At 40.9% G+C, this 25,140-nt stretch overlaps 1 protein-coding gene across 2 annotated transcripts in view; it reads left to right on the forward strand.

Moving 5' to 3' along the window:
* The first annotated feature begins 20,194 nt into the window (after positions 1-20,194).
* The window catches only part of LOC101167815 (Down syndrome cell adhesion molecule), a 133,953-nt gene continuing 129,007 nt past the window's right edge, over positions 20,195-25,140 (forward strand). The window contains exon 1 of one of the 2 annotated variants that reach the window (XM_020708439.2): positions 20,195-21,278. In XM_020708439.2, coding sequence (XP_020564098.1) covers positions 21,236-21,278 — 43 coding nt within the window. In that variant the 5' untranslated portion in view covers positions 20,195-21,235. The remainder of the gene's footprint in view (positions 21,279-25,140) is intronic. The other variant, XM_023962058.1, reaches the window with a different exon arrangement.

Raw genomic sequence — 25,140 nt, forward strand, 5'->3', positions numbered from 1 at the left:
AGTGAGAAGAAGTCAAATTAAAAATTCTTACCCTCATTACCTGGAGCAAATTTACTATCATACCCAGTGCAGTCACTACGTACTATAGTCCTGTTACGTCTCTAATAAGTGCACATTTTGTACATTACCACAGTGAATTCTAAATAAAGCAACTCAGATGCCATTGAAGTGCAGACTTTCAGCTTTTATTCCATGGGTTGAACAAAAAAATTGCATAAAAATGTGAAAAACTAAAGCATTTTTTTAAACACCTTTAAACCTGCATGGGGAGCTCCTTTGACCTCATGTTGTCTGTTCACAGCAAAATCTTCAAAATGCAAGCACGAGTCCTCTAATCAACTCCAGGCCTTTTATCTGCTTCACTCATAATGACATAACAAGGGAATTGCCCACACCTGCCCATGCAATTGCATGGAAGTCAATTGTCCAATTACTTACGAGCATCGACTATGCTTACTAGATTGGTGAATATAGACCACAATGCATTGCATCTGAACAGTTTTTGCCCAAAAAATTTTTTACATTTATTTTTTTAATAAACCATCAACATTTTTATCTACAGAAGACAGTGGATTCATAAATGTTTATCACAAAATGCTCACATATTTTTTTGTTTCAACTGAATTGACTTCAGTTTGTTGAAGCCGTAATTAAGACCTTTTCTACGGGTGACATCATGCTGTCGGTCCACTTCTCACATACAGTCAATGTTCCCAACTCTTTAAAGTAGAAATCACCAACAATAGCTCAAGAATGAAGAGTGGTTGTGTTTTGTTTTCACAATGCCTTATTATTGTAGGCCAACGGGTTGCATCATATAAAAATTGTTAAACCTTACCTACCACTGCCAAACAGCCATATTGTTGTTGCTTTTGATTCTTGTTTTGGGCTTCTGGTACCACTGGTGCTGCCAAATAGGTGTCTGATTGGCGGGTTTTCTCCCACACATTTGCAGTCAATGATGGCTGATGACACGGCAGATGGCTCTCCGCCTTGACAATCTGGAACAGACTACCCGTTGCCAATCTTTGGTCTGGGATGGCCAAATGGTGAAGTGGAGGTGGAGAACACAACATTCATCACTGCAGCAATAGAGCAGAGTCTCTGGTGGGGGCAGTGTGATGGCATGGGGCATTACTATCATTACTGAAAAAGCAGGTTAATCAAAGACCACATCCTGAATTTGGTCTCCCAGCTTGGGTTTCCTCTTCCTGCAATTGTCCGAACCATGTTGGCTGAGCTGTGTCAACAGAACTGACAACATGACTTTAGTAGAACCAAAAACAAGAATCTGCCTAACACAAAAATTCTTATTTTTGTAGTAAGTTTATCTTTAAACAATAAAAAGACACACAAACAGGTTGGAATTAATCATCCTCTAATTAAACATTTGACTGGTACTGTAGCAATGTGAAATTCTGCTGTTGGTGTAAGAGGTTTTGAACCAAGTGCTAATTAAAAGTGTTATTTGTTAAATAGAAATATCAAGGAATAAAAAAATAGGTTATGATTTATGTAAAAAATCTATCGAACTGCTTTGTCTAAAGAAAAACTACTGTCATAAACCATTTTATAAAAAAAAGAAAATTAAAAAGCTTAGTCCATATTAATGACAATTCATACATTTTTTCAACCTAATTTTCAATACTTATACAATTCACTCTGTTTATTAAAATATAAGACACCGGCTGGTACGGTGTGTGAATATACCACAAAATGCATTGAAAACTGATGCTTTTTCTACCTTTAAAATAAGACTTTTCCCCTGATAAAGTTTAAAAGTAGAGCAGATTCAGTTAATCTATACATTTGAATGTTCTTTTGTTTACATGTATATCCCTATTTTAGCCGACACCCTTACATTTTTCTTTTTTTACATGTTCTCGTTCTGCATTTTAGTTTTTCTCCATGATTCGCTGTCTTTTTTGACCCGACAGGTTAAAAGGCAATGGCTGTACATTTTCAATTTCAAACAATCAATCAATTTATTATTTGTATAGCATAAAGCAGAAGCAACCATAGTGCTTAACATAAAATGAATAAAATCAGAAACAATACATCTTAATCTTGTTAATCCCTTGACACATGATTTTATTTAATGCTGTTAAAAATAGTCACTCGTGCTCTTGCTTACAAGTACTGCTAAATTAGGGTACATTTGGAGCAGAAGTAGATTAATGCGTGTTTGCATCAATTAGCGTCAAGAAATTAAGGAGCCACTTTTTTGAGTAGTTTTTTTACTTAAATCATTTTGAATCAGGAGCAGATGAAAAACTGCCATTTGTAAAAGTTCGTATTTGTTTCGTAAAAAATATGCTGGGGCAGGCGAAGAGCTCCCTGCTCCGCTCCATTCTGCCATTTTACGCTTTGAAAATATATCGAAAGATGATAAATAAAGTTTAGATAGGGTCCATTCGTTTTCTAAGACGGGCTTTTACTCGCGTTTTCTGAATTGTGACAATTTCGGACTAATAGGAAAAAGCTAAAAATAAATCTGCCACAATAGAATCACTTTATTTACTTTTTTTTATTCCTGGATTACATTTAGATTATCTTAAATTGTTCAGTTTGTTTACTTTCTCTGTAGCATGCCCTATAATGAGTTTTGTCGTAAATATAATACAAGAAATGAAATAAATTTAACGGAATAATTCAAATCCCCCTGCATGTTTTGGTTGCAGTGATTTTTTTTTTTTTTCCACAACAGCATTGCAGAAAAAAACCCAAACGGTGAAAAAAGATTAATGTCACAGGCTTTCTTCATGCTGCCTCTTTCACACAGAGAAGACACTGTTTTTCATTGATATCCTCATGAGTCCCCAGCAACACCATCACATGATGTCTCCTTCTTTCCTTGAAGTTGATCACTATAGTTAGGATAACTTGAATAATGTGGGGAAATACTGTGACAAAAATTCATATTTCCGGTTCATTGCTTATCATGCACTTGGTCTTGTGAATGACCCATTTAGGGCACAATTCCCGTTTCTTCATCTCTTTGACTTGGTTGGTTGCAAAGCCTGAAGGACAAAGAGGAATTGCTGTAAGTCTGGGAAATGATCATGTGTGATGCAGATCCTGAGGTGACAGGGTTTCACAACTCCGTCTGTCTCATGGCCTCTTTTTTTTTAAGGTGACTAAAAACGGATTAAAGGATTTTTAGACATGCAGGATTCATTTGAAGCAGATTACAACTAATAATACATTCTTTAAAAATAGTCAAACTATAATTTTTTTTATCAAGAACATAGAAATTCTTGGATCAGTCATATTTAACATGAAGTATAAATTAATTCCAGCTTTTAGCAGCTTATAGATGTTTCTAATTATAAGAGGCTTATTGTTGTCTGAAGTTTACTCAGACAGATTTGTCCACATAGTGTAATTAATTTCTCAACTGCCCCGCCTGACTCCCATTTACATATCAACATTTGAAATGGGTATATTCTATAAGAGATCCGTCTTTCATGAGTTATTGTCCCTGTGCCGCGACTTCTTGCAAATCCCTCGTCGGCCACAGCAAGGCGCTACACACCACCGGCGCATCTTTGATCCAGTCCGAAGGAGTTGGAGCCTGCAGATGAACAAATTAGGCAGCTGAAGGGAGCCAGTGGTCCTGCATTTGGATTGGCAAAGCTCCTTTACTGGGACATCGGCACTTAATCCTCACAGCTCTGATCATTACAGCTGATGAGAGAAGCATTCTCCACTTCTCCACTGCAGCACAGATTCCATTTTTTCAATTCAATTTTCTTGATATAGACCAATATTACAACAATAGCTGTCTCAATGGGCTTCATACCGGTAACCGTATAAGAATATGGAATCCGTCATAGAACTCAATAGGTGATTGCTAAACTAAACTAAGCAGACTGAGCTAAACTGAGCATCCAGCCCCTAGACCAGGGGTCGGGAACCTTTTTGGCCAAGAGAGCCATAAACGCCACATATTTTTAAATGTAATTTCGAAAGAGCCATACAATAATGTAGCGTCCCTTTCCCACACTGAGGCACGGAGACTTAACCTCTTTTAAGGTTCTTTATTCTGGTTACTGTATACCACAACAAACGCCGTAAAATTAATACAGCAACTCCTGAATCTCTCCTGTCGACACGAGACGAGAGAGAGCGCTTCTACCAACTTTATATTCCCCTGCTCCCGCTGCAGCCCTCCCATTTCCTTTATTCGGCCCATAGCTGAACCCCATTGGTCCAAATTACCTAACAACAGGCTGAGCGACAGAACTGAGAGCCAATCAGATCTCTGCTTGATGCGGTCAATGAACTCCAGAACTTTTAACGCGGCCCAACAGCCACCCAACTCAGTCCGCGACAATATGTTTAAAACTAAATATACAAGTGAATGTGTGCATTTGATGTAATTTCAACATTTTTAAAGTACAATAAGTCTGTGGATTCTTTTTAATAACATTGTTATTCTGTTGCTAATAAATGATGAGTATTTCTCGTGGTAGTTTTGCTGATTGTCTAGTCTGGTTGATACGTGGTGAGTTTCTGCTTCGTTCAGGCGTTGAGACTTTAAACGTGATCTTAGGTCTGAATGTTCTGTAGATGTGACAAAGACTGATCACATGCAGACGGGGAGCCAAACACACACTCACACGCCGCAGTGAGTGACGGGCAGCGGGTTTTACGTTTTTATAATCCCTGCGCGATTCACCTGCTGCCTGTCCCCACAACACCTCAGCCCCACCCCCCTGCTTTCTTCCTCACACATCCCGTCCCCGCAACTGCGCGCTCTTTCTCAGAGACGGGAGCGCGCACTTTTAGGCACGGCAATTCACAGGTTTCCAGTTGGTACAAACTCTGTGAAATAATAGATAATTGTAAACTTATAGCGCTGGCGCAGATTTTTCTCTCCAAGCACCGCTACTACTGCGCGCCTCTGGCATCGCATCGCGCCCGAGAAGGACTGGTCTAATGATAAAAAAAAGTATAATTAAAGATTTGTCTGCGAGCCACATGTGACAATCAAAAGAGCCATATATGGCTCGCGAGCCATAGGTTCCCGACCCCTGCCCTAGACCCTACTATACTTATCTGTAAGGAAAAACTCCTAAAAAAAATTATTCCGGGAAAAAAAGGAAGAAACCTCAGGTTTACCCACATGAAGGAGGGATCCTCCCCAGGATGGACAGGCGATGTACCAGAATTCTTAGAGGAGAATTAGCTTATCTAACTCTACAACTACATGTTTAAATAGTCCAGCAGATGGGCTTCAACCAGATGGAGTTGGGGGACGTCTGGGGGCGCGAGACAAGCCGGAGGAGAGGTACACGGCCAGGTACAGGAGCACAGACAAGCCAACTGGAATCTGGAATCACTCCCGGATTGGGAAAGAGGGTCAAAACATGAATCGCAAGCACCATAAACTATTATTATTAAAGATCTGATTACCCTCCTTTTTGCTTTTTCACCAACTATGATTCACCTGTTTACAGTCAACCTTTCAAAGTAAATTAGCTAATATTATCATAGTTACTTAAAAATAAAATTGCATAATTCTGTTTAATATAATAATTAGATGTCAGGTCTGATAGATTTTATTTGGCTAACTGATTAATTATTAGTGTCTAACGGTTAAATGTGGGTCATATATTCCTTAAGGACCATCTAGTATTTGAATGGGTCCAAAGCTTAGGAAAGTCTTTTATCTCACAATTAAATTGAATAATTGACCTTGTACTTTGTAAATCCTCCACACTGAGAAACATCAAAATACCTAACTAAATGATTTTTGTGTATTTAAACATAAATTAGTCAAATCTTGCTTAATGCTTTAAGAAAAAGTAGGTAAATAAAGGAAACACTCTAAAGACCTATTGAGTGGATTTGCACTTCATCAAATAAAAATGTTATTTTTTTTATTTCTTTTTTTTTTACTGATGAAGATATTAAAGCAAATTATTAGTGTCTTCTTTAATTAGTGACATGTCTTTTACAGCATCGCTGAGAGAGTTATGATAATCAGGCCCACGGTTCAATCACTGTAAGTCTATAATGCTGATCAGAGATTTGCTGAATCTGCTGGCTTTTGGACGCAGTGTAATTACAGCACAGACATGACAGAGCCGGATAAGCAGTAAATTGGGATCACAGTGCAGCAGCTTGTCCACATGTTCCTCAGGAAGGTCTAAGTCTGCCATTCAACGGAGTGCCCTGCTTTATTAGCAGGGCAGCAGGCGTCACTCAGTGTTTGGTCTAGTCAGGTTCTTTTTGTGAATTATTTACTCCCTAATAAGATTTTTGTTTTTTTTTCCCAGACTGACTTGTGTTTCCGACCCCTTACCCACCTCTATGCCAGAACTTTCCCTCTTTAAGGTGCACATGTACCTCAGCAAGAGAGGAGCAGAGGAGTCTGGGTAAGATGAGGAGCAGACCAGCCAGACAACAGTGCCAGAGACGTCACTACACCTATTTCCATGTCCCTGTCTCTCCAGCCATGTGAGGGACAGACGGTTCTGATTTACTTGGGTTAGTTTTTTAGATCAATTACTCATCTCTGCATGGCAGCTGTCAGTGTTCAGAAGGACCAGAGTGTGACTAAGAGTGTCTCATCCGCGTCTCACAGGCTGTTCACACTTACTCCTCCCCCTGTGGTGGAAGTGTTGCCTCTCTGCGGGGTATCTCTATCTGTTTGTTCATTCACAGGGAAAGCATTAGCTTTACATAAATGAGTCATAGGGCCAAGTGTCTAAACAGACCACGGTGGAAGTCAGAAACGCTCCCACCTCCTCATCCCCTCGCCTCCAGGCTTAACTCATAGGCTCAACAGTCGCCGCAGTTACCCCGTCTGCCTTCTGCTTGCTCAGATACCAGGGATCCCACCTGATGCTTTGGGCGAAACACAGCAGATGTTGCTGGAGTTTGTGGCCAGGGGAGTGGTGCTGGACTTGCTCATAATTGAGATGCTGATGGGGCTCTTGCTCTCGAGTGGGGTGCCGGTTTAATGAAGTGGTTCTTAGAATCGCGCACTTCAAATCCCTCATGGAACCTGTAAAAACCCCACTTGTAGAAATCAGTGTAAATCCTCCAGAGCGATTAATGCTTTCAAATGAGGCTGGCCTGGAGTCTGGATACACACAGATGTCACCTGAGTTTGAGAAATGTGATTTAAAAACCCACTTAAGAAAACAGTGTTTTCAGCATGTTGTTATGGCATTTTACTCATGATGGAGGACAAACCTAAAGAAAATAAAGCCTAAAATAGCAGCATCTGGCTGAAAACATTATTTGCTGCACTTGGTAATGTTAGGTTGGGGGTATCTGGGGCTGTAAGCTAGCAGCAGAGAGTGTAAACAGATAGATGATGAGAAGTGGGGGCAGGCTTACTCACAGTGCTGCCCACAACTCAGAGGCAAATTTCTAATGAACTACTGCAGCTCTGCAGAAACTATGTTTAATTTTTTTATTTAGTCATAATCATTATTCAAATACAACTGGGAACGCTTTTACAAAAGTTTAAAAGATGATCAAAATGAGTCTTATAAAAAAAGACTAAGAAGTCAATAGAAACACCCCCAGAAATAAGTTAAAAATTGGTCAAATTTGACATTTTTTCCAATAATGGGGTAACAAAAATGGTCTTACCAAGAATTCTTTTAAAAAATCCTAGTCACTAAGACGTCCTTTCTTACACTAAGATTAATTTGCTTTTGACATTTTTTCACAAGATTATTTTTCATGCAAGACAGAAAACAAGACAATATTTCTTTGAAACAAGGCTCTTTTCACTTTCTGAAGATTCAGTTTTTGTAGTAACAGAGCTGTAAAAAATAAAAAAAAGAGAGAGAGAGTTTAAGCCTTCGCCATAAACAGCGCCGTCATACTGTGGCTCTGTGGTGTTGTTATTTGTAGAACAGACAGATGGAGCTGCTGCGTGTGTCCCATTCCCCCTGCGACAGACACGTCATACCCAACACCTGGAAGTGGTTTCCTCATTAGGACGGGCATTTCCAAGGATTCCCTGGGAGAAAAGCCGGACCTGCTCCTCAGCATCCAATTCGAAATTTGCTTTCACGTGTGTACCGCAAAAGTGCAGCCCGGTGCAGCCCGGTGAAGCAGAAACCCGTTTTCATTTTCTGTTGTGTCTTAACGCAACCAGCAATGTTTTATCCGACTCTGTGATGCGTCTTCCATCCCACAGCAGGCTGGAATGAAACTCCTCTCTGAGAGAACATTACCATGAGGGCTGCTGCACCAACTCACCCTGCAGTGAAGTAATAAGTCTCCTTTGGGCTTGACTGTGTCCCTGTGCTCTTACAGCTATCAGTTTCATAGCATGCAATCTGCATCCTTCCAGCCTCCCACTACCCGCCCACCAGTGTTGTATTTGTTGTGTTCTGCCTGCATGTGATGAACACAGGAGCAAGTGCATTGTGTTTTTGTTGTTTTTGTTTTTTTCTTTGCAAGTTGTGTATTTCTTAGCCCCCTCCATGGGAAAACACAAGGCAGCTTCTGGGCAGGAAAAAAAAACAACACAATCCACCGCAGAGATGCCCCGGCAAAGGTGGGAGAGCGTGGAGGGGCAGCTTGAAGGAACCCGTGAAAGGTGGAGGGGGTGTTTGAGAGAAAGAGCAAATGGGAAGCACGGAGGGCTTTTTTTTTAGGGGGGGGGGTTTCATACATTTTTATGACCACATAGATAAGGTCAGCATCGTTACTAGGCAACACTGCGACCCTGAGTTGGATTGAGTTGTGAAGCTGAGAAGTCAGACATTCTTATTACAACAGCCATGCTTCGGTTATGCTGCCTGCGTTTGTTAACCAGCAGCTGGTCTGCATGTGTTTCCTGAGAGTCGGGTCTGACGGATGGCTTCAGCCGGACAATTGACTGTGACACTCACATAATTAGAAGGTCTGGCTTTTTCACGTCGTTGATCAAGTGGCATCCGCGCCTGTAAAGTGATGATGGTGATGAAGAATCACGATGAGGAGTTTTGGTGATATATTTTTAATGATCCGGTTCACGCAGGAATACAGCAGACTGTGGGCGTATTGATTTTTCCAGTTTTCAAGCAGGGAATGGAGGAGATGGAGACCAGGCGCATATGCAGCCAGAGTACAAATCACCCAAACTCACCCCGTTCTCACCCCCCCTCCCTCCGCCTTCACCCCCACCCCCAATATTTCTAATTCACTCTTCTTCTCATTGTGTCCTCTCCTCCATCACCCTCTCAGCTCTCCATCCTCACTTCCTTATTGGTACCACTCCTCCAGAAGCTTGTCATTATATTCTCCCCCTCCCTCTCTCCCTCTTCCACCATAGCGCTCCTGCCTCGCTCCTTCTCTCCTCCCATTTCTGTCCCCTTCAGCGTCCTAGTTTAGCACGTCAAGGTTAGCTACAGATACGCTCCACTGTGCCTTGGGGCTATTCAATGGGATGCTGGATGGGGTTAGCTGTAGCAGACACCATGAACTTTAGGGAGGGGAATATAAAGGGTTACCAAAGTGCAGGTGCAAGTGAAATCTCTCACGTGCTGCAAACTACAGAGATGTGGAAATCTGATGTCAAGATGACAATTAAAGACTTCCCTTTTGGTTTATATTCTTATACCAGATAAACATTGGAGTACCTTAAGGCAGTGTTTTTCAACCTTTTTTGAGCCACAGCACACTTTAACCTTGATAAAAATCCCACGGCACACCAGCATAAAATAAATAAATAAACTCATGGTCTGTATTGATCTACAGTCCCTCCACAATCTCACATGCATTTTTGTGATAATTGTGGCAGAAAAAGCTGGAAGTTGCAGCTGTTTTTTCTAAAAGATGTAATAAAAGTTAAGTTAGAAGATTTAAAAACTGTTTGATGTGTGTTTGTTGTGGTTTCAAGAAGTTTAACAAGGAAGACTCATTGTGCGCTGAGACGCTGTCACTTTAACCCAAAGCATCATGGGAGATGCACCAGACAGACTAGCGTCTATGAGCTTCATTGTTTTGTTCACTTTTTCCACGGTCTGATACCAGATCCCACGAAAAGCTACCCCGCTAAAGACGAGCTTTAGCTGGTCTTTTTGTCGGAACTGAGCGATTTAATGAACAGAATCGAAACAAGGAAGTAAGGACTTTAACCACTTCTGATTGGTCAGACTGATGACGTTTTATTAAGCCTCCAAGAATGATTGGTGGAGACAGTTAAAGGGGCGGGACTTTTCCCAAAATAGCTGACGGTACCGCGATTTAGCCGTAGCGTCAGCTGTTTTGATCTTATCAAAATGTCTTTAATGGAATCAATTAAAATGCATTAAGTGCAAAATTCCCGGACTTGGGCCTCTCTTGCATGGGTTTTGCTTTATCCCATAGATGGCAGCACTAGTTATCCAATATGGCAGCGCCCCTGTTTAATTCAAGAAGGGCCCAAGTCCAGAAACTTTAGTTTTCTAGTCTTCTGAAATTATAAAAATGAGGTGCTTCATATTATAGGATTTGTAAGCTATGAACTGGTGCTAAATCTGGGTAAAGTATTGATCATTTGGTTTAGCCTCCCTTTAAGCTATGCAATTAAAATCATTTCCTGAAGAAACAAACTTCTTGGACTTGGGCCCCTTTTGAACTAACCGATTCAATATTAAGCTTAATTTCCTTATAAATGTTTACTCCATCACCAATGCCACCAAGGATTAAGGCAGTTCTGAAGTTCATAAAGAAAATTTGACAAAACTGTTAATAGTTGATCAAATTTTGTCCAATAAGAAACTAAATTAAAGTCAATATGATACAAATACATCTCTAAAATATGTGGAGATTCTGTTTCAACTATATGTAAATCACTGTCGGAAAACATCCAAATGACGTTCTTGCATAAATTCTGAATATTTCATAAAAGAGCTTTAAATGTGTATAACTAACTAACAAATAAAATCTCATAAAGTATAAACTAAAGAAATAAAGTATTAAATAGAATTAAATGATACTGAGATCCTTTGATACAGAAGACCCTGAATTCCATTGTGTGTTTATGGTCCTTTGCTGCAGAATTGGATCGATTTCAAACCTTTAAAATCTGGTTTTAGACATTGTGTCACTCACTTTGAATACGTCACGATAATCTGTTCTCATTTCTTATGATGCATTCCATTTGTCCTTCACCAATGGCAGTATTGACAAGGTTTTTGTGGCCATAGCACAATACTTTAGAAAGATTATTGCTCTGTCCATACAAATCGTTTTCGCTCTTGCTTATTTTAATTGCCCTCAGTGTACTTTCAGAATAAAAACCACAAATATGGATTTATCTAATTCTGTTTCCAGTTTTAGGTTGTTTTTCATCCATGCAAAGAAAAACATTTATATGAACTTTATACGAATTGGTGTGATATTTAAAGCCTTATGTCCATTTTTGTGCCAATTGCAGGCATATCTCTAGGTTTGAAGGAAAAGGAACCAGTCCTTTAAAGACCCACTGAAATAAAAATCATGTTTTTGGTGCTTTGTCGTGCAAGTTGTTGTGGCATTTTTCTCATGATGGAGGACATATATATATATAAGAAAATTAAGCCTAAAATTGAATTTCTGAGTATTTCTTTATTCAAATTGTTGTGAATCAGGAGCAGATTTAAAGGCTTGTAGATGTAACATGGGACCTACAACAGCAAGTCAAGAGCTCCAAGCTCCGCTCCCTTCCGATGCATCCACTTGTAAGCAACTAGATCCTTGTACTTCTTTGTTTTCCTTGTCTGAGCTGCCATCTGTTAAAGTTAGTTTAAGTACCAATAGCTGTCACAACTAGGTGTGTGAAATTTGTTCTCCACATTTGACCCATCCCCTAGGGGAGCGGTGAGCTGCAGCCACAGCCATTGGGAATCATTTGGTGGTTTAACCCCCCCAAGCCAACCCATACATGCTGAGTGTCCAGCAGGGAGACATTGGGTTCCATTTTTAGAGTCTTTGGTATGATTTGGCCATGGATTTGAACTCATGACCATACAGTCTCAGGGTGGACACTCTAGTACAAGGCCACTGCTGGCTCATAACTGTACAGCTGGATAGCTCTAATATTGCTCGCCATTTACTCAAAATAACAACATGGAAATTCCAATCAAAACAATGACATTTTAAATCATTAGTAAAATACATTTAAAAAAAACAACAAGAATAGTGCAGATAAAAGACTGGACTTGACTGAAAGCACAACCGAGTCCAAGATGGTTCACGTGGAACCACACTGCTGTTGTTATTCTGTTCTTTGAGACTGACCTGAAGACAGGGGTGATGTGATCCCACCTCCTTGTTTTAGACTGGTTGTACTCACCTGAAGTCTCAGCTGAATTTTTTGGAATTTTACAACTTATCCTTGTGAGATGAAGACTTCTTAAAGCCCGATGCCTTTGACACAGCTGGCACATTCCCAGAGTTTAGCAGTCCTAATTTAAAATATCTGCATTTGTCTCATTGCTGATTGACCTGTAGGTCTCGTGTCACTCTCAAGGGAGCGGGACGGTAAAAGTACACCTCCCTGATCTTTGTTTAGGACCCATATAATTCTGGCTCAGGGAAGCTGTAACCTTATACATGCTTGTATTAGGAGCCATGAGTGTGGCTTGTCTCTTATCAATGTCATTGTCTTTGCAAACAAAGGGAATCATTACAGAGGTGCTTAGAATGTTTCTATTCTGAGTTAATGGGTTGCATATTGCAAAGGGAACCTGATCCTCCTTTGGGTGGTGAAGGAGTTAGCTGAGGGCCAACTCTTTGCTGATGATAACCAGTCTGTGTTTTGTTGTAAGAGACGCTGGGCTTCAGAGGAGTTGTCAAAATAAGAGGCCCCATGCCAAGGGATTACCCGGCCCATCTGCACACACGCAAGGCACAGGGTCAACCCCTTGAACGGGGAGAGGGGGTATGTTTACAGGAGCTTGTGTGAGTGTCCTGCACTGTTGAACCTGCTTGATGACAAAAAAAATAAAAAATAAATAATGACTGAAAACGTCTCGGTACTATTGTTTGGCCTTCCTAACTCTAGATTTATATTTTTATAAACTCAGACTGAGCGGCTGGAGAGGTAGAGTGGTTCACCTATGATTGGAGGATCGCAAGTTCAGTTCCCGCCTTGCCCACCCATGTGTCCAAGTGTCGCTGGGCAAGACACTGAGACCCACATTGCTCCTTGTGGCTGAGGTTGGTGCCACTGTAAGGCAGTAGTGCCACCATCAGTGGGTGAATGGGACGGTGACCGTAAAGGTCTTTGGGCCATTAAGCAAGGTAGAAAAGTGCTATTTAAGCACGTCATTTAGCATTTGCCAGACTGCGGCCCTTATTGCCCCCTTTGGTCAGAGTCTTCACCCTTTAATGAAGGTTGCAGCTTACTGTGCTTCTTGACCATTCCCCCGTCTTACCACATTTTTTTGTTGCAACTTTTGGAGTTATTTGAATTGTAGTTTATTTGTTCCTCCTTAAAGCATGATATTCTCTGGATTTAAATTGTTGTCTGACTTTACATTCAAATGTGACAAAAAAGTTGTGTGCAAGGACACTGCAGTACTCTTTCATTTTGTCAGCTTGTCCATGTCCAAGCATGTAAAATTGGTTACCTGGAACACTGGGCACTGAGGTGAAGCTCGATTTCTGCTTTCTGTCTCCCAGAGACTTTTGCCATAGGAATAAAATCATGTGTTCCCATTACAACAAAAACTGTGTAGTAACAAAACAAAAGCCCACATTTACCCCACAAACATTGGTTAATATTTATTTTATTCAAATCGTAAATCAGGATGAGATGGAAAAAAAATGCGGTTTTAAAAAGGATTTTCTTGTTACGCGGAAAATACGCTAGGCGGGCCACAAGCTCACTGCTCTACTCCATGATGCATCCACTTGCAGACAAATAGATCCATGAACGTCTTTGTTTTCCACATTCACTGGAATGTGGCTCAAAACTGTACAGCTGAATACTTTCAATATTGCTCGTCATTTTTGTTGCTCCGGAAATTTTGGGGGTGTGAGGCTGCAAGCTAGTGGAAGAGCGGGCAAACAGAGCTCTCAGCAACAGGAAAGGGAATGGGGCTGCTCCATGGCAACAGTCCCGCCCACGACTATTAAATTCCTGCTGCTCTGCAGAAACTGTCCCATAGAAAAACACATGTTTTTTTTTTTTTTTTTGGCTAAAAAAAAGGCATAATCATAATTAAATGACCACTGGGAACGCTTGAAACTAGATCAAAAGATGGTCGGAGTGTGACTTAAAAATCAAGAAGACAAATTTTGAAGTGATGACGGCAGCATAGTTTTGATTGATCTGACAGTTATGAAAACTTTAAATGTACTTCTTTGTCTGGTTTGAAAAAACAGGAATCCATTGGTGCCAATGGCTCAGTTGGTCATCCAATGATTGAAGGGTAGGCGGTTCGATTCCCCCCCCTCAGTCAACTGTTGTGTCTTTGGGCAAGACATCTCACCCTCCCTGCCTCCAGTGTGGCTCCACTGGTGAGTAAATGGGTATGAATGTCCGGGTGATGATCAGAGGCGCAATAGGTGCGTACTGGCAGCCACTCCTCTGTTAGCCTGCCCCAGGGCAGCTGTGGCTACATCAGTAGCTACCATATGTTACAGCCCAACAGGTAAACTTGTCCCAGTCTAGGGGAAATCACAACAGGGCCAGAACATATGAAACAATGGACATCAGTATGTTTAGGAACACAGTTTGAGGGGAAGAAAGAACCTGTGTCCTGTAAAACAAAAATAAATTTCTGTGCTGGTTCTAAGAAAATACAAAACAGAGGGATTGGAACCTTGGCCAAACATAAAATAAGTCAGGGAGACAACTGACCCAGCCATGTTGACCGTCGGAGTCAGCAGCTCCCTACTAAGGCTGCCTGACAAAAGCTAACTAATTAAAAGAAATTAACAAAGCCTGCAAATAAAGACTACAGAGGTCCAACCCCAAACTAAAATAACAAAACCCAGCAGTATAAGATTGCTGGAAGAGCAGAATGACAGGAGATGCAGTAAAGCAGCAGCAGCAAGACATAACACCATCACCAAGTATAAATGAGGAATGAATGAATAATGTACACACATTGTAAGCGCTTGGAGCGTCTGGAAAAGCGCAGATAAACCCAATCCATTATTATTAATTAAAAAACTGTGGATACAACTTTATTTCATCATCAACAAGCAGATCAAAAACTTGATGAGATTCCATTGCAGCATCAGTGTTACAGACTCTGGGTCACGGCCTTGTCCTTGCGAAGACTTTCTAGTGTGCAATGCTGTTCTCCTTTTGTCTGTCCACACAGTGACACTGAGGTTTATGCAAACGCACCCACAGAACCACAAACATGCATGGCCACACAGCAAGGCCAAAGATGGTTGGAAACAGCCCGGGGGCCTCGTTGTCACATTCGCTTACAGCTGTTTGGGCATCATGCTACTCTGGGCTGGGCTTTCGGAGTGGGGGGCTGAGACCCCAAGCCCCCACCTGCCACCCACCCACTGAGAGCACAGAAAATCTGGCAAATATCCACCCAGCTCATGTTTAAAACACGGCTTTCAATGTTACAAACACAAACTGTTTGCCATTGTGTAGCTTGGTTGTTGAGTTTTAGGTAGACTTTGTCACACAAACCTTTATTCAACATCAATCTTGGATATTATTGAGATATAAATCATTTATCTGAGCTTTTGTTTTCTTAAAAAGACATTTTAATAAAAATTGTGTGCCAGTTTTCACCAATTTTTATTTCATGCTCTGTCAAGCAGGTGAAAAGAACTCCACTGACTACAGATTTTATCCTCCAGAATGCATAATATCCATGTATTTGTATTACTAATAGACATGCATGTTTAAGATGCCTCCCCCTTGGTCCTGAACATCATCTGTCTCTGGTTCCCCATCGAATACTTAAAGCTTATCAGCCCAAGGCCATGGCTTTTGTCTTCAGAGTGAAAATTGAGAATTCTATTTGGCGTCCCATGCAGCCTGTTCAAAAGTACAGCAGCTGTGAGTGATTAACACCGGCACCTGTTTTTCTACAGGCATGTTTGAGGCATCAAAAGATAAAGAAAACACGAGACTTCTTCTGAAAAAGTCAAAATTTAAATAAAAAATGTCATTGTTTGAAGTTGGAGACCCACCCCAATCATCTTTTTATCTATTTTTTATTTTAAGCTTAATTTTCTTTTTGGATCTCCTCTATCATGAGAAAAATGCCACAAAAACATGTTAAAAATACCAAAAATACAATTTTTCATGTTAGTGTGTCTTTAAATAAACTCCAGGTTTGTTTCAGACACCACTTATTTCCTTATGTAGGAAAGGGTTTGCACCATTATGCACACTTTCACGAAAAAGTTCCTGCTTATCTGTAGTCAATGCCAGATGCATTGATTACTATGAAAATGTTTGATGCACACAAACATGGCAGATATGTAAACTCTGTAAGAAAAATGTGTTTGTATAGTAATATCAATTTACCTTGAAGACACTGTTTCCACCCTTTGCTTGCATACAGTTAGATCGTCACGCACTGGCTGTCATTTGCATATTGTAAGGTCAGTGCTGATGCTGTGCAGTGTTTGTTTGCTGTCAAACACATTGTGAGTCTGTGCTTACACTAAGAGATCCCACTGTATGGGGAGTGTGCACACAAGTGGGAGGGCATGTATACTGTACACACAACTCTATGCAAATATCACTGTGAACTGGGTGACTTTGAGAATTAGTTTTGATCTTGTGCAAACAAATGTATGGTTTTCATTCTTTGATCTTTTTTTTCTATTTTTTAATTTAATCTTTTCATAAAAAACCTGTTTGCTGAGCTAGATTACACCGATGCTTCGTTTCCTGTCAAATGTCAGGTGGCAGCCTCTAATGCCACACATCCTTTTGTCAATCCAGTCCCAGCCTTTTTCTGGAAATTCTTCTTTTCTCTTCTGCCTAATATAACACCTTCTGCGACCTCCCCACCCAAATACAGTAAGGACCATAACTATTTGGACGGAGACACATTCTTTCTAATTTTGTTTCTGTACATTACCACAGTGAATTTAAAAAAAAAACAACCCAGATGCCATTGAAGTGCAGACTTTCACCTTTTATTACATGGGTTGAACAAAAAGATTGCATAAAAATGTGAAAAACTAAAGCATTTTTTAAACACAATCCCTTCATTTCATGGGCTCGGAAGTAATTGGACAAATGAAATAATTGAAAACAAAATGGTCATTACTAATATTTGGTTGAAAACCCTTTGTTGGCAATGACAACCTGGAGTCTTGAACTCATGGGCATCACCAGATACTGGGTTTTCTCCTTCTGAATGCTCTGCCAGGGCTTTACTGCTGTTTGTTTGTGGGCCTTTCTGTCTGAAGTTTAGTCTTCAACAAGTGAAATGCATGCTCTATTGGGTTAAGATCAGGTGACTGGCTTGGCCATTCCAGAATATTCCACTTCTTTGCTTGAATAAACTCCTGAGTTGCTTTGGCTGTATGTTTTGGGTCGTTGTCCATCTGTATTATGAAACGCCGCTCAATCAGTTTGGCTGCATTCACCTGGATCTGCGCAGACAGTATGTCTCTGAACACCTCAGAATTCATTGGGCTGCTTCTGTCCTGTGTCACGTCATCAATAAACACTAGTGTCCCAGTGCCACTAGCAGCCATGCACGCCCAGGCCATCACACTGCCTCCACCGTGTTTTACTGATGATGTAGTGTGCTTTGGATCATGAGCTTCTCCACGCTTTCTCCATACTTTTCTCTTGCCATCATTATAGTAGAGGTTGATTTTGGTTTCATCTGTCCAAAGAATGTTTTTCCAGAACTGTGCTGGCTTTTTTAGATGCTTTTTAGCAAAGTCCAATCTAGCCTTCCTATTCTTGAGGCTTATGAGTGGCTTGCATCTTGCAGTGTACCGTCTGTATCAACTTTCATGCAGTCTTCTTTTTATGGTAGACTTGGATATTGATATGCCTACCTCCGGGAGAGTGTTGTTCACTTGGTTGGCTGTTGTGAACGGGTTCCTCTTCACCATGGAAATGATTCTGCCATCATCCACCACTGTTGTCTTCCGTGGACGTCCAGGTCTTTTTGCGTTGCTGAGTTCACCAGTGCTTTCTTTCTTTCTTTCTCAGGATGTACCACACTGTTGATTTTGCCATTTCTAATACTGTAGCAATTTCTTGCATGTTTTTTTTACTGTTTTCTCAGCTTATTGATGGCTCCTTTCACCTGCATGGAGCACTCCTTTGACTGCATGTTGTCTGTTCACAGCAAAATCTTCAAAATGCAAGCACGAGTCCTCTAATCAACTCCAGGCCTTTTATCTGCTTCACTCATAATGGCATAACAAGGGAATTGCCCACACCTGCCCATGCAATAGCATGGAAGTCAATTGTCCAATTACTTCCGAGCCCACGAAATGAAGGGATTGTGTTTAAAAAATGCTTTAGTTTTTCACATTTTTATGCAATCTTTTTTGTACAACCCGTGGAATGAAAGCTAAAAGTCTGCACTTCAATGGCATCTGAGTTGTTTTATTTAAAATTTACTGTGGTGATGTACAGAAACAAAATTAGAAAGACTGTGTCTTGTCTATATATTTCTGGTCCTGACTGTACTCTGTACGGTCTGACAATGTAGAAGTTATGAATAGACTTCCCTATTTCATTATGCAGTTGCATTTAAAGACCCACTCTGTCGAAAATCATGTTTTTGGGGTTTTTAACATGTTCTTATGACATTTTTTCTAATGGTGATGGACATATACTTAAAAAAAATAACCTTTACGTTGCATTTCTGAGTATTTCTATATTCAACTTAGTCGGAGCAGACAGAAATATGCCATTAGATAAAGATTTGTCATGTAAAAATATGCTGGGCCAGCAATAAGGTAAGAAGGCAAGAAGATGCGAATTTCTAAAGAACTACTGCCGTGCTGCAGAAACGTCCGAAAACTACACAGGTTTTTTTGATTTTGGCTAATAGTCATGAATAAAAGACCACTGGGAACGCTTGAAATATCTCAAAAGATGATTGGAGTGAGATTTAAATCATTTACGATAAAAGCTCTTTCCATCATTTTATCCTGCAAGTAGCTTCATGAAAACAGACTATCATAACTTTTTCAAAACAAAAGTGGCCTCTTGGATACAGGTAAAATACAAAAATGGAAAACATCTATCAAATCAATTAAATCCATGTTCCATTTGGCTTTTTTTTTTTACTATGGTCTTGTGGGGGTTGGAGTCTGTCCCAACAGTCACCCTGGACAGGTCACCAGTTCATTACAAGGTGATCCCAGAGCATGTCATGCTGCGGCTAATGAAAACAACTGCTGGTCAGCACAAGGAATCCAAAGCTGAAACACCAGAAGAGTCGACTAATCCACTTTTTACTGACAGGCAGGAATCTCTGACCCACTGCCCTGATTCTACTGTGTTTTCTTCTTATAGGTACTTCCACACACTTAAATTTAGAATACTTAATAGAGTCAAGTCTGAAACGTAAGCAATACTACCATCAGACTATTTGGTAATATCTACGGGAAATTAGAAAAATGTTGGAGGAAGCAGAAGTGTTCTTTCTTTTTCCACCTCTTTGAGGCGAACAGGAACAGTGTGTTCTGGTTCAGACTTCAGCTAATGCAGCACAGTATTGGTGTTTGTTTGCTGCAGTGAGGTGAAGGGGGAGACAGGCAGACAAGTGGACAGGTTCTGTTGACAAGCAGCCTGGACAGCAGGAAAATGAAACCAAGCAACACACTTGCACTCCTTATGCCACAGAATCACCCCCCCCCCCTGCATCAAACCAACACAAAAGTCAGTGACACACGTAGTTGCACTTACATTGACAATGATACCACCATTCTGTCACATTGGGCATTTAAAGATTCCTCCGTCCGTCTAGATATAAGCATGCAAAATGAAGACCCTGAGGAACAGACTGGGATTTCATTCTCAGTAGCATTCTGTCATGTGGGATAGAGACTGAGCTGCAGACTGCTGCTGGTTACAGCCTATCACATTCAGTGTAACCCTGCTCTGTGGACAGGCCCACAGGCTCCTCCAGCCTTTACCCTTGACTGCAAGGCAGGCGTTAAAATGGAGGGCTGGTGGAGGTGGCGGGTGGATGGGGTTAGATTAGAAGGAGAGATGTGCGCAATCCTTTGAGTTGGGGATCTGCCTTTAATTACTGAGCCACCAATTTAAAATAAAATAAAAAAAAACGCGATTATATCAATTTATTTTCAAGAAGAAAAAAAAAAGAATGAGAAAGAAATTCCGAACAAATCTGGGCATTGAGGGCTTGTGCGCTCCAGCTGACTGCGCCCTCTTCCTGAACCATTCCAACTCCGTGCGTAAAAATTCCTCGGTGCGTCAGGTGTCTCATTTCCTTAATGCAAATGTCCCGCTCGCTGCGCGCACGCCCCCTCCCCACCTTCAACGAGTGTCCTGCCCTCACGAGCGACCGGTAGCCGTCTCTGCTCCTTTAAGGCAATGAGGAATTAAAGCGTCTGCAGGGGCAGGGGAGAGGGTTATTCTGTGGAACACTCAGAGAGTCAGTGGGGTGTGTTTAGAGAGCGACAGCGGGGAAGATGCGCTTGATCGCCTCTTGCTGGACGCAAAGGGGCGATGAAGATGATCTGACTTGGATTCTGAGAAAAAACGATTTTTTTCATTCCTCCACTCACTGATCACTTCTTAGTTCTCTTATTTTATTTTCTGAAATATATATATAAATATATATTTTTTGTCTAGTAATTTCTTTTTTCAAGCTCGGGGATGACCTATGAGTCAATGTTTCTTTTAGGGAACCGGAGCTTCTGATATTTTAAAGAAATAATAATAATAAAAAAAAGATCTATTTTGTTTACCGAATTCGGAGGAGAATTGATTTTTGGCTGCAGGAACTGCTCTTCTCCGGCTCTGACTCAGCATCACTTGCACCCGGGCTTCACCCCTTCAGCATCCTTTTCACAGGAAGGAGCAGCAAGAAGAAGCGGAGCGCCGGAGAAGCGTCTGCGCGCAGCTCTTCCAAAGACAATCATCACTGACGCTCATTTATCCAAGCGCACCGAAAAGAAACGAAATCTTAAAAAAAAGCAGGGGGGAAAAGTAAGAAGGAGATTCTAAAAGTGTAAAGACTGAGACGGATTTGCTTCAAGACAGAGGCAAATGTTTAACCTTACCCCCAGCGAACAGAAGAGAGACCCAGGGAGGCACCGGTCGGAGGAAGAAGAAAAAGCATAGCTTGGGGGGGATTGAACGGAACAGGGCATGTGGATATTGGCTTTTATCTTTTTCCAGAGCATCTTGAATGGTAAGTTTTTCCACCTGCTTGCCTGTTATTGTGTGTGCTTATTATCCACGGTAGGAGGCAAATCACAGGTAGACTGTAAATGATTGAGGAGTGGGGGGATGGAGGTCACCTGTGACCCAAATGGAATGGGTTTACGTGGCTGTCAAAAAAGGTTGACACCCTTGTCAGAAGGAGGGAGATGGAGGAGGGAAGAATTGCTTTTTAAATCCTTTAAGCTCTCCTGCAAACCCTTAGACACATTTCTGGCCTTCAAATTCACATCCTGACCTAAATGATAGATTTACCCCTTGTGAGAAGGTGGTTGTCTGATTTAAAAAAAATGTATTAAATAAATGACATTTTTCCCTCATTTTCAAAATCTAATTATTGAAGGAATAAAGCATATTTTTAATTGTTTTGATTCTGTCTCACTGGTGTTTCATTCTGGCCCTTAGTAATAAGTGACGTCTTTGATATAATGGACATTTGTTTTAACCCTTTCCACCACTGTGAGCATCATTTTTAAAGCCAAGAAAAATCTTCAGAACCAAAGTCATACATTTAAAGACACGCATGGACAATCCCAAATTTTCACTTTGTAGACATTGATCTGAAACTGTACATTTCCTTAAAACCAATTATGATTGGAGCTTCATGTTGCTTATATTCCAGTGCAGCTTAATGATGTTCAGAGTGTAACATTTTCTTTCCAATATTTCTCAAAAGTATTTTATAAATGAGCAAAACCAAACATGGCTGAGTTTTTCTCCCCAAGCATGCAGGACCTGTTTTCTGTTGAAACACTGTGTGACAGCCAGCTTTGGTCGTTGTAAGCGTTTAAACGTACCTGTGCATTTGCACGAGCACAAATCCTTGCACACAACTGCATGCATCTGCCCCCATGCAAGCACATTTGTGTACTTGTACAGTATATCCATAATCAATGGTGGAAAATTGATACAGTTTATTGCATTCGCTTATTGGCCAGAGCCTCTTGTGCAAGGAGGGATTATGGCTGCCTGGGTGTGTACGAAAACAAGCACAGGGAGACCAGAAGAAGGCGAGGGGAAGAAAATGGGAAAACGCATGTAAGAAAACGGCGTTTGCTCGAGTCTTGAAACAAAGCAAACCCAACGGCAATTGGTTTTGTATAACAGAATAAAGAAAAATCTAAATTACAAACAAAAAAATGCAAATTTAATGGTATGAATATGTTTAGCCTCACAAAAAAGGCTGTGATATGATATGTCGGGTCTCGAAAATGGATTTTTCCTTCTGGCCAGAATGATAAAACAAGGCGGAAACAAAATGGATTTTTATTTGTGCGTCGACTCCTTTTCAGAGCCGAGGCTACCATGAATCGGTGTGGTTTATTGACATTGACTCCATAGAAAACGGTATCTCCCTCAGCCCAGCTTTGGCTGAAACTCATAAAGGAACAATGAAGAATCCTCATTAATCATAATCATCTGAGTCTGACATTAGATCAGCTGCCATGCAAGATTGTGTCCGTTTATTGCATAAGGGATTATTGAGGAGGCCTGTGGCAAATGACTGATAGGGATTAAGCCGCAGACGGCGTTCAGTGCAGACATTGCGCTTCATGTGTCTGTCATTTGCGCCGCAAATGTTTTTAGACGCTGTTTGAACGGGTGTGTTTCTGTCAGGAGCTTGCACCTGATTTCTCCATCACTGCAGTGAAGCCTGTTCATGTCGCGTCGTCTTCTGTCACTGGACATTTTGTTGATTATCATGAAAATGAGGCATTCATCGTCTGAGCAGTCGCTGTCATAGAGAATGAATGACCTTGCAGATTGAGATTGGTTTCCAGACACTTCTCGCTGTTTTAGAGTTAGGCCTACTCGCTGGCCTGTCTCTATGGTAACCTCCTTTATGGGTGTCAGGAGCTGCGTCCTAAAGCGATGCCCCATTCACTCTTGGTGTAGAACGCTATAGGCTATGACTCATGGGATCATTAAACCATATTAGAACTGATGGCGGCTTGTTTTGTTTTCCTAAACTCATGTACCTTGGAGTTTGCTTAAAACTGGAAAACATGGTGGAAGGGTTTCAAACTGATTTAAGAAACAGGGATCAGACAAAAACTGGGATGTGCAGGAACCACAGCTGGTTTCCAAAAAGTCCTCAATAGGTCTGTATTTAAATTTGTATTTAAAATTTCTTGGTATAAGCAGAAGGAAACAAGCGAGCATCCGTTTAAAAGTCAACAAGAAAAATTTCCAAGGGAGTTCTGGTCATAATTTCATCCATACCAAAAAGATTTAAAAAAAGGGGAAATTCAGATTATTTTGTGAAAGGATCCTATCCTCTCGACTGTACCTCTCAAATTTGGGGATAATTTTATCTTGCAGGAAAAGAATATGAGGACAGGAAGGCCGATGTGAGCAGCCACCTTTATTCGGCGGCGTTTAATGATGATCAAATTACAAACCTTGATATTTAGCAAGTCAAATAAACTCAACAACATATCAGGTGAAGTTTTTCATGTGCTTTTTGTGAAATTATTCTTGGAACAGGTGCAGTGCTGTCCCATCAGATGCTTCAGTGCATCTTTATCAGCAATAATTGTCTCTGGATTTGGTGATAGTTTTCAACAGCGTTAAAGAGACATTTCTCAAAAACAGAAACTAATTTTAAATGTATCCTTCAGTGTTGCAAACAGAGGTAGCCCAAACATGTTTGACTCAAAGACACTCCTTCCCTGTTGCACCAGTATGCACACAAATTTGTTCAGTGAAGAATGAAGGATTGGATACCCTTTTCTTTTTTAACACAACCAGCTGGTTAAAAATGCTTGGGAATCGTTACTGATTAAAATAATCATGATTCCTACAACAAAATACACTTCGGGCCCTGAAAAGATCCACTCTAATCATCTTTTGAGCAATTGTAAATGAGTTGCTAGTGGTCTTTTATTATGATTATGTCGTTTTTAACAATAAAAAAAACCTGTATCATTTTCTTGGACATAGTTTCTGCAGAGCAGCAGGAGTTAATAATGGATTGGATTTATCTGCGCTTTTCAAGACACTCAAAGCGCTTACATTGTGTCCATTATTCATTCACTCCTCATTCATACTTGGTGATGGTAAGCTACGGTTGTAGCCACAGCTGCCCTGGGGCAGACTAACAGAGGCGTGGCTGCCAGTTCGGGCCTACGGCCCCTCTGACCATCACTGGGGCATTCATACACATTCACACACCAGTGGAGCCACACTGGAGGCAAGGAGGGTGAGGTGTCTTGCCCAAGGACACAACGACATCTTGGCTGGTGGGAGCGGGGATCGAACTGCCAACCCTTCGATCATTGGACGACCCGGTCAACCACCTGAGCCACTGTCGTCCTTTGAAATTCACCTCTGAGTGGGGGGACAGAACCACTGGTGTGTAGTAACCCAGCCCCCACCTCCCATTATCTATTTGTTTATATGCTCTCCCAGTAGCTTACAGCCCCTCAAACCCCCAACCTAACATGGCAAGCAACAATGGAGCTATCCAGCCATACAGTTTTGTAGCCAGGACGTGGAAAACAAAGACGTACATAGATCTATTTTTGCATGAGTGATGCATCAGAATGGAGCGGAGCAGGGAGCTTGTAGCTTCTACGTCTTTTTTAAATGTAATTTTTTTCTGCTCCTGAATCAAGGACTTAAATAAAGAAATACTCAGAAATAAAATTCCGAGCCTAATTTTCTTTATTTTTGTCCTCCATCATCAGAAAAATTCCACAAGAACATGCTACAAATACCAGATATGCAGTTATGTTTGGGGTGGGTCTTTAACATGCTCTCCTTCCCCACTCAAAAGAAAATAACATTAAAATATCAACTTTGACACTTCCATCTGCTAACTGGCACAATGA

Source organism: Oryzias latipes, chromosome 13 (assembly GCF_002234675.1).
Source record: "Oryzias latipes chromosome 13, ASM223467v1".
NCBI classification, from domain to species: domain Eukaryota; kingdom Metazoa; phylum Chordata; class Actinopteri; order Beloniformes; family Adrianichthyidae; genus Oryzias; species Oryzias latipes.